The sequence below is a fragment of the Erpetoichthys calabaricus genome, chromosome 5 (assembly GCF_900747795.2).
Source record: "Erpetoichthys calabaricus chromosome 5, fErpCal1.3, whole genome shotgun sequence".
NCBI classification, from domain to species: domain Eukaryota; kingdom Metazoa; phylum Chordata; class Cladistia; order Polypteriformes; family Polypteridae; genus Erpetoichthys; species Erpetoichthys calabaricus.
The window spans coordinates 238,151,948-238,162,486 of NC_041398.2; the positions used below are offsets into that span (position 1 = coordinate 238,151,948).

The 10,539-nt window shown below is 43.1% G+C and overlaps 1 protein-coding gene across 1 annotated transcript in view; it reads left to right on the top strand.

Moving 5' to 3' along the window:
- rnf175 (ring finger protein 175) overlaps nt 1-3,428 on the top strand; it is a 134,830-nt gene extending 131,402 nt beyond the window's left edge. The window contains exon 9 of the mRNA XM_028802676.2: nt 3,191-3,428. Within this exon, the coding sequence (XP_028658509.1) occupies nt 3,191-3,311 (121 nt within the window). The 3' untranslated portion in view covers nt 3,312-3,428. The remainder of the gene's footprint in view (nt 1-3,190) is intronic.
- The last annotated feature ends 7,111 nt before the right edge of the window (nt 3,429-10,539 follow it).

The following is a 10,539-nucleotide window of genomic DNA, read 5'->3' on the forward strand; positions in this document are numbered from 1 at the left end:
ATTAAAAAAACCTGTGTGTCCGTATGTAGGTAAAGGTGACAAGGATTAAAAGGAATCAAATCCAATCAAATTCAGAATACGAGATCCGACACAAAAAAAAAAAAAAAAAAAAAACCAAGACCAACCCTACAGCTCGGGAACCAAGACTTGGATGGGAGAAACAAAGAGATGGTTCTAGAATGTGTGGAAAGGCTCAGCACGATCACCTCCCTCAGTACCAGTGGACGCGTCTTCAGATGTAGACGTTTTCTTACCCTCGTTCAGCAAATGTTGGAGTGCAAGACTGAATGGCGAGTTAACATCAGATTTCTTATGAAACTGAAGAAATCCACGACGGAACCTTTACAATTATTGACCGAGGCTTACGGCGAAGAATGCCTGTCTCTTATGCATGTGTTTTTCAGTGTCACAAATCGGAATTCAGGGGAACCCATTTTTTGTCGGTAGAAGATTGTAGCAGTCCGGTGCAGCTAAGATTCAGTTTATTTATTTTTTGGGTGGAGATTCCAGGGACGCACCCAGCCTTGGCCCGACCCGCACACACTCACAAACAGAGACAAAGAAACAACTGGTAATAAAACAAAAATTAAACAATGTATGAAACAATAATAAACAAAATATAAATACACGCTTAAACGACCCCACCCCAGTTCCCTTCTGACGATTATACAATACACACAAACAAACCACAAACAAAACCACTCACTATAAAGTCAGTGGAAAATGGCAACTAATGAAATGCAATGATGGCGGTAGATAGTCCAGAGATCAGCACATTGAATGGGAATGTAAAGACCAGTTCTACCGGTAGTTCCTGAGGAGATGAAGATGGGTGAATGGGATTAGGAGCGCTCCTTTCTTCACAGGATGACAACAATCCTCGGACAGTCCTCATGTGCAGGATGACACCAGACAGTCCATAGCCCAAAACAAGAGACAATCCTGGACAAAAGAAGAATCTACAGGCAGACAGACGGGCAGCTCCAGACACGAAACACAAAATACTTCTCCTCTTTTGGTATCACTGGCTGTCTTTTAATTGTCGCGCTGGCCTCCTTGTACTCAACATCCCCTGTACCCTCAGTAGATGACCAATAACAGCCATTGCAGGGACTGCTGGGAGTTGAAGTTTCAATCCCTAGTAGCACTGCTACAAGATGTGAAAGCAAAAACGAGGGAGATCCTCAACAGCCTTTCAAAAAATGATCTCTGGAATTACTTTGAACATCGGCAGCATCGTATGCAGCTGTGTGTCAGCTCAGAAGAGAACTATTTTGGTGATCGTAGTTCATTTTCTTAATTTGTTAAATAAACACAGTTACAGGCACAGCCTCGTTTTTTTTTTGTGTTGGACCTCGTATATTCAGACCCCTTCACTTTTTCACATTTTGCTATGCTGCAGCCTTGTGCTAAAATCATTTAAATTTATTTTTTCCCCTCATCAACCAACACTCAATACCCCAGAATGACAACACAAAAAGGGGATTTCTGGAATTTCTAAAAAAAAATGTGTTGAACATAAAATCCTGAAATACCAAACTGACACAAGTATTTGGATCCTTTTGCCATGACACTTCGATGCATCCATGCCATTCTAATGCTCATCATTGAGATGTTTCCACATCTTGCTTAGAGTCCGCCTGTGGACCTGACTAGGAGAGGCACCCACCTGTGTATTGAAGGCCCCATAGCTGAGCAAAAACCAAGCCATGAGGTTGAAGGAATTGCCTGCAGAGCTTAGAGACAGGAGTGTGTTCAGGCACACATATGGGGAAGCCTACAGAAACATCTGGCTTCCATAATTCTCAAATGGAAGACGTTTGAAACAATCACTTTTCATAGAACTGGCCATGTTGACAAACTGAGGCCCGGGTAAGAGAGGTGACTGAGACCCTGATGGTCACTCTGGCTGAGCTCCAGTGAACCCATGTGGACACCCACTGCTGCAACACTCCACCAATCTGGCCTTTATGATGACACACAAAAGCCCGGTACCCAAAGGGCTCTCCGACTGTGAGAAACGAGATTCTCTGGTCTGATGAAACCAAGATTGAACTGTTTGGCCTCAATACTGAGCGTTACGTATGGAGAAAACTAAGCATGGCACATCATCGTCACAATATCATTCCAGAGGTGAAGCCTGGAGGAGGTAGCACCATGCTGTGAGGTTGCTTTTCAGCTGCAGGGACTGACAGACTTGTGAGAGCTCAGGGAATGTTGAATGGAGCAAAGTACAGAGCATTCTGGGCCACAGACTGAGCTGAAGGTTCACCTTCCACCAGGACAATGACCCTAAGAATAAAGCAAAGACAACATGGGGGTGGCATAGAGGGACAACTCTGGTAATGTCCTTGAGTGGCCTGGCCAGAGCCTGAACTTGAACCCAATCGGACATCTCGGAGAGACCTGAAAACAGCCATCCACCGACAGTCACCCTGACCGAACATGAGAGGATCTGCAGGGAAGTTCCTCCGATTCAGGTGCGTAAGGCTTGTCACATCAAACCCAAGAAAACTCCAGGCTGGAATGGGCTGCCAAAGGGGCCTAAAACTGACTACTTAGTAAAGGGTCTAAATACTTGTGTCAAGGTGGGATTTCATTTTTCTTATTCTTAATAAATTTGCAAAATTTTCTGAAATCCCGTTTTAATTTTGTCATTCTGGGGTATTGAGTGTTGCTTGATGTGAGGGGAAAAAATGAATTGAAATGATGTTAACTCAAAGCTGCAGCATAGCAGAACGTGAAATAAATTGAAGGGCTCTGAAGACTCTCTGAATCTTCGTTCATCTGTTATTTTAAAGTCGGTGTGAGTGTCTCACCAAACTTGGACGCCTCACCGTTTTGCCGTCTCAGTCGAGTCTGCATGTTCTGTTTGGTTTCACCTTGTTTTTCTTCTACTGGTAGGAGGTTTGATGTCTGGTGACGCAATCTGGCCAATCAGAATCGTTGTGTGTGTGTCACTGTGTTCATGTAGGTCACATGGCAGAGTAGCGGCCTTTGTTTTCTTTTATGTAAACCTCAGCCTGTTTCCTTTGGTGTTGACTCCAAAAATGAATGGATGGTTGGACGACTAAATTGTGATTGAATTATCAGAGTAGACCTTAAGGCTGGAGAGTTCAATGGCTTCACAATTCTGCATTGACTGTGTGAATTGTAAACGTGTTTCATTCTTAACCTCCTCATTCTCCAGCTGGGAGCGTACCCACGTTTTGTACGGACAGCTGCTAGATTGGCTCCGCTACTTGGTCGCTTGGCAGCCAGTCATCATCGGACTTGTTCAGGGAATTAATTATTCTTTAGGCCTTGAGTGACGACATTGCGTTAGTATTTATTACACATGTATAATGGAAACCTCTGGCCATACAGTATGTAAATTCTGTACTTAGTTTTACAAAATAAACCAACTTTGTACTGAGTGATTTATGAAATGCAGTCGAGTTATTTGGTGTAGACAGTGTATAGGCCTTGTCATTTGCGTGTAAAATCTCAACCTGTGACCGATTGCCGCTTAAACGTCTATCCGTCATGACGTTACCTGCGTCTCTTTTCCTTGTTTTAAATATCCAAACATGTTTTCTTTTTAAGCTTGATATTTTTTCACAATTATGCTTACCACCAGTAACAGCGCACTGCACGTTATACACCTGACTTATGGTTTTCATCCTCTTTCTCTGTACGTTTACCATTCGTTTGCTCAGAGGTTGATGCGCTTGTTGCTTTCTGAGCAGCTCTTCTTTTCTCCACCCTAGTGGCCCACTTCTTCTCTTCTTTCGTCGGCATCTTTTCACGTTAAAACTGATTAAGTCAGTGTTTGTGTTGCAATAACTTAGTACGTTTTTCTTAATTTTTCACTTAAGCTGGCACTTAAGTCTTCAATCTGCCTCAAGAATGATTTAAGATATGAAGAGGTAGGGGAAGTGACGGTGAAGGTGGTAGGGATGAAAACGGCGCCCATACACATGTGCCGCATGACAGCCCTGCTACGCGCTGCCGAGAGTTAATTAAAATAAAAAGGGTAATAAAAATCTTGACCCCAAAAGCAGACAGTAGACGTCACGTAGTATATGTGAACCAAATTTCAGGTCAATCGGTCAAACGGTTTGCGAGCTACGGGTGATTTAAAGTCCTGGACAGACAAATGGACAGCCACAGTAGCGTATTACATATAAAGATCGCATTCGGTGTCATCCCACTGTCAAACTCGACACAGACCAGCTTTGTGTCACATTGGGACTTCAACTCTTTTAGGGCAGATGTATTTGTTTGTCGACACGTAGCCCTGAAGGTGGATGTCAATTAAAGTCAACATTCAGAGGCAGATGGTCGAAAAAATCTGTAAAAGTCGATAAAAGTCACCGTTCTGTTATAGAGAGACCCTCTGCGCTAGGAGGACTGTTAGACTGGTTGACTTGACGTCGAATCCCTGCGTGTGTGAGAGTAGCATAAACAACTTTTAGAATGGCATCGACATCGGGCAAGAAAGAGAAGCAAAATACTCCGTGTGTGTTATTTATTTATTTATTTTTTACACATTATTGCTGAATTGGACTCTGACTTATCAAACTCCAATTTTGATGCAAACGATCTGGAAATCGAAAACGAAAGACAGGTACCTGCATCAGCTGATCGGTCCCTAGCTGGTTGTGGTGCTGAACATGTCTGTGTAGCTGATGCGCCTGCAGTAACGTTCGCCCTGGGAGGACTACACAGACTTAGATCTGCGAGAGGCAAACTGGCAACTGGACTTCTTCTTCAAACGACGCGGCCTGCTTGTGGACGCTACAGATTACCAGCCACTCGACTACTTCAAGCTGTGCCTTTCATCTTATGAGTGATGAGACAAGCAGGGATGGAATAAGTAGGTGAATTTACATACTGCAGGGGCTCATGGATCATAAAACAGAGTGACATTTGTCATAAATAAGTATTTTATATTGATTTATGTGTGAAGCCATTTGCTTAGTGTGCTTTTAAGGGTTTACAGGTGAAGTCCTCACAGGTGGCGCAGTGGTAATGCTGTGGAAGATTGTGGGTTTGCTTCCCGGTTCCTCCCTGTGTGGATAGCGCTTTGAGTACTGAGAAAAGCGCTATATAAATGTAATGAATTATTATTATTATTATTATTATTATACTAGGTTTTACCATTGCAGTTGACGAGACTCAATCAGACAGACGTGCTAACACTAGTCACCATTTTGGATCAACGTCATAATTTGAGGGTTAGACAAACTCGAGCTTGACACACCAGCCCAGGGTTTCCAAGTTGGAAATTTCAGCTGAAATGTCCGACTAGGAACACGGATATTCCAACTTCCCACTCCGCATTTAGTAATCAACATCTGCGGGTCACAAACACGGCACATTTCCTCCCGCAGAGACACGAATCTGAGTCCTGTGGGTTGCCATCTGTTTCGTAAAACTGGCACGATGACAACTAAAGAGTCGTAGTCGTGGTCCGAACAGTGGCTCTGTGTTTTGACTGTGCCGGTGTGACGTCACTGGTACCCTTGGTGATTCACCTGCGCTGCATTACACATTCAATAATAATAATAAACACATTTTATTTATATAGTGCCTTTCCCATGCTCAAGGCACTTCTTTAAACAGCAGGTATATGTAACGTTGGGTACAAATATTCCTGCATAGAACACTAAACTGATAAATACAAGAGGTACACACACAGTGGTGTGCAAGTTTACACCTGAAAGTTCAGTTCAAACAGATTAAAATGAATAAATTTACGTTCATAGGTCACCATTTCAATTTTGAACGAGTTCAATTTTGCATGCCTTATATTAGGCTATTACAGTGCTGTTGAGTAAAATACAATAATTAAAAAGACTTCTTTTATTTAAATACACTTTATTGAGTTATACCCAGCAACAAACACATATAACCGCATACAGTCATATGAAAAAGTTTGGGAACCCCTCTTAATTCTTTGGATTTTTGTTTCTAATTGGTTGAACTTCCTTTTAATATATGACATGCCTTATGGTAACAGTCGCATTTCAGCAGTGACATTAAGTTTATTGGATTAACAGAAAATATGCATCATAACAAAATTAGACATGTGCATAAATGTGGGCACCCCAACAGAGATATGACATCAATACTTAGTTGAGCCTCCTTTTGCTAATCTAACAGCCTCTAGACGCTGTCCTCCTATAGCCTTTGATGAGTGTTTGGATTCTGGATGGAGGTATTTCTGACCATTCTTCATACAAAATCTCTCCAGTTCAGTTCAATTTGATGGCTGCCGAGCATGGACAGCTTGCTTCAGATCATCCCATAGATTTTCGATGATGTTCAAATCAGGGGACTGTGACGGCCATTCCAGAACATTGTACTTCTCCCTCTGCATGAATGCCTTTGTAGATTTCGAACTGTGTTTTGGGTCATTGTCTTGTTGGAATATCCAACCCCTGCGTAACTTCAACTTTGTGACTGATACTTGAACATTATCCTGAAGAACTTGTTGATTTTGGGTTGAATTCATCCGACCCTCGACTTTAACAAGGGCCCCAGTCCCTGAACTAGCCACACAGCCACACAGCATGATGGAACCTCCACCAAATCTGACAGGAGGTAGCAGGTGTTTTTCTTGGAATGTGGTGTTCTTCTTCCACCATGCAAAGCTCTTTTTGTTCTGACCAAATAACTCAATTTTTGTCTCATCAGCCCAAAGCACTTTGTTCTAAAATGTATCTGGCTTGTCTAAATGAGCATTGACATACAACAAGCTGTTTGTGGTGTGAGTGCAGAAAGGGCTTCTTTCTCATCACCCTGCCATACAGATGTTCTTGGTGCAAATTGCGCAGAAGTGTAGAACGATGTACAGATACACCATACACCAAGATGTTCTTGCAGGTCTTTGGAGGTGATCTGTGGGTTGTCCGTCACCATTCTCACAATCCTGCTCATATGTCACTCCTGTAATTTTCTTGGCCTGCCAGACCTGCTGGGTTTAACAGCAACTGTGCCTGTGGCCTTCCATTTCCTGATTCCATTCCTTACAGTTACAGAAACTGACAGTTTAAACCTCTGAGATAGCTTTTTGTAGCCTTCCCCTAAACCAGGAGACTGAACAATCTTTGTTTTCAGATCTTTTGAGAGTTGCTTTGAGGATCCCATGCTGTCACTCTTCAGAGGAGAGTCAAAGGGAAGCACAACTTGCAATTGACCACCTTAAATACCTTTATATCTCATGATTGGACACACCTGTCTATGAAGTTCAAGGCTTAACAAGATCCAACCAACTTGGTGTTACAAGTCATCAGCATTGAGCAGTGACAGGCATTCAAATCAGCAAAATGACAAGGGGACCCACATTTGTGCACAGCCAGTTTTTCACATTTAATTTAATTTCATACAACTAAATACTGCTTCACTATAAATCTTTGTTCGGAAAACACCGCAGTACTCCTAGGAAATGAAAGACACACCACTGTTATCTTTTTTGTTGAAAGTCAATTATCATGCAGGCTGAAAGGGGTTCCCAAACTTTTTCAAATGACTGTATGCTAATATCTTCCCGGGGCAAAAAAGAAATTAAATAGATGCCAGTATCCATATAAATTACCACTCTGTTTCCAACCGTGTGACACAAATGGTGACTGTGTAGGTGAACTAACCAATTGCACTGCTGGTCAAAATGTGCGTCACATATTGCATGTCCAACGGGGAAAAATATAAAGTGGCCTCGCGTTTCCTAAAAGCGGACCTTCACTGTGTGCTCGTGTCAGCGGGGGTGCAGCTTAAGCACAAGCAGGCAGACGCAGACCGGGACAATTTGATTGTTTTTTTCCCAATACAGTAATCCCTCGCTGCTTCGCGGTTCACTTTTCTCGGATTCACGACTTCGCGGATTTTATATGTAAGCATATCTAAATATATAACGCAGATTTTTCGCTGCTTCGCGGGTTTCTGCGGACAATGGGTCTTTTTACTTCTGGTACTTGCTTCCTCAGTTGGCTTGCCCAGTTGATTTCATACAAGGGACGCTATTGGTGGATGGCTGAGAAGCTACCTAATCAGAGCACACAGTTAAAGTTCCTGTGTGCTGATTGGCTCAGCAACGGAGTGCTGCATTAATCAGGAAGTCTCATCTCACTCATTCAGCATTAACGTGCTCCTGCTACTGCTTCAGGGGCCGTGTCCAAGCGCCAACAGAAGATGCAAATAATTGCAGAAAAGGTAAAAGTTTTGGATATGTTGAAGGAAGGGAACAGCTACACCGCTGCAGGACACCATTACGGCATCAATGAGTCCACGATTCTTTTTATTTAAAAAGGAGGAAAAGCATATAAGATCTACGGCCGCAGTGTCTTTTAACCAGGGTGCAAAACGAGTTGCAAGTGGACGTAATAAGGCAGTAGTCTGGATGGAATCTGCTTTAGGGATCTTTGCAACAAGGTCGACGACGTCATGACTGCCTACAAGCTGCTACGTGTACTTCGCTATACAGTAAGTGTAAACTTATCTACTGATTTCATATTGCTTAGCAGTTGTCCCTGTTATTAATAGAGTAAAGGGTGGGTTGTAAACAATACAGGGAGGGTTTAAAAACGTCCAAATACACGTTAAATAATTAAATAAATATGGTGTCCCTACTTCGTGGAAATTCAGTTACCACGGTTGGCCTTGGAACCTATCTCCCGCGATAAGTGAGGGATTACTGTATCGCGCTTCGACTTTCGCGGCTTCACTCTATTGCGGATTTTATATGTAAGCATATTTAAATATATATCGCGGATTTTTTTTGCTGGTTCGCAGATTTCTGCGGACAATGGGCCTTTTAATTTCTGGTACATGCTTCCTCAGTTGGTTTGCCCAGTTGATTTCATACAAGGGACGCTATTGGCAGATGGCTGAGAAGCTACCCAACCAGAGCGCGTATTATGTATTCAATAAAACTCCTCAAATATATTGTGAGCACGGGGGCTGTTCGCACCCCTAGCGGATATGGCCGCTCCTCAAAAAACACTGAAAGATTACCTTCACATTGCTCTCTTCCTTGCTGGGCTTACATGTGGCTGCTTTGTCAAGCGATATGCTTCCTGCACAGTGCTTCGCATACTTAAAAGATCAAACAGCACGTATTGATTTCTGATTGTTTGCTTTCCTCTCTCTCTCTCTCTCTCTCGCTCGCTCTGACGGAGGGGGTGTGAGCAGAGGGGCTGTTTGCATACTGGCCTAGAGGATACAGACGCTCCTCTAAAAAATGCTTGCTCCCTTCCTCGCTTAAAAGCCAAACAGCCCTATTGATTTTTGATTGTTTGCTTTTCTCTCTCTCTGTGACATTCTCTGCTCCTGACACGCACTCCTTTGAAGAGGAAGATATGTTTGCATTCTTTTAATTGTGAGACGGAACTGTCATCTCTGTCTTGTCATGGAGCACAGTTTAAACTTTTGAAAAAGAGACAAATGTTTGTTTGCAGTGTTTGAATAACGTTCCTGTCTCTCTACAACCTCCTGTGTTTCTGCGCAAATCTGTGACCCAAGCATGACAATATAAAAATAACCATATAAACATATGGTTTCTACTTCGCGGATATTCACTGTTTGCGTGGGGGGGGAGGGGGGGTCTGGAACACAACCCCCGCGATGGAGGAGGGATTACTGTAGACATAAATGTGCTTCTCTGTATTTGGATTCGGCTCCAGCCCTACATTACAAGGTAAGCAAAATGTTTTAATGACCTAAAGCAGATCGAGAATGTCACCTAAAACTGAACTCGCTCACCTTCACGTTTTTCACTTGCAAATACGTCACGTTAATTTCACCGTTCTTAGAAAAATGAGCTTGTGCCATGAAGGTGCTCTTTTGAACTCGTTCATGCACAACACTGGATACAAAGTATTAAATAGCGTAAAAGACAAAAAAACATCTTCACCTGACGAGACGGCCATCTTCTGGACTGAGTAGCACCATCTTTAGCTGCAGGCTGTCAGAAGTGAAGCTGAGTTGAACGATGGCCGCCTTGGTCCAAGTGACTACTGCTGTGTCGTCTTTCTTTGCTGTGTCCTCATGCTCACCTTTTAACACACTCGCTGGTCTGAGCACTGTGACATATTCACATTCAACAAGTTTAAATAATCCCTCCATTATTAAGTGCTAAACATACCCCGTGGTGACTCTAACTGAGCTTCAGATGTGGGAGAACCTGTGGGGAGGACGACCATCTCAGCCATCCTCCATCAGGCACCTCAATAACTGTGAAACGCAAGCAATTTGGAACCATCAGAGCCATCTGGCTGAACTGAGTCACCAAGCAAGAAGGACCTTGGCCAGGGAGGTGACCAAGAACCCCATGGTGAGTCTAACAGAGATTCAGATGTCCTCTGTTGGGATGGGAGAACCTGTGGGGAGGACGGCCATCTCAGCAGCCCTCCACCAGTCAGGCATTTATGGTAATGCCTTTTGAGTTCAAGACATTTAAGGGACATTGAAGACATGGAAAAGATTCTCCGGTCTGATGAGACACAAACTGAACTCTCTGGGCAGAACTCCAGGAAATACGTTTAGTTAAGAGCTGGC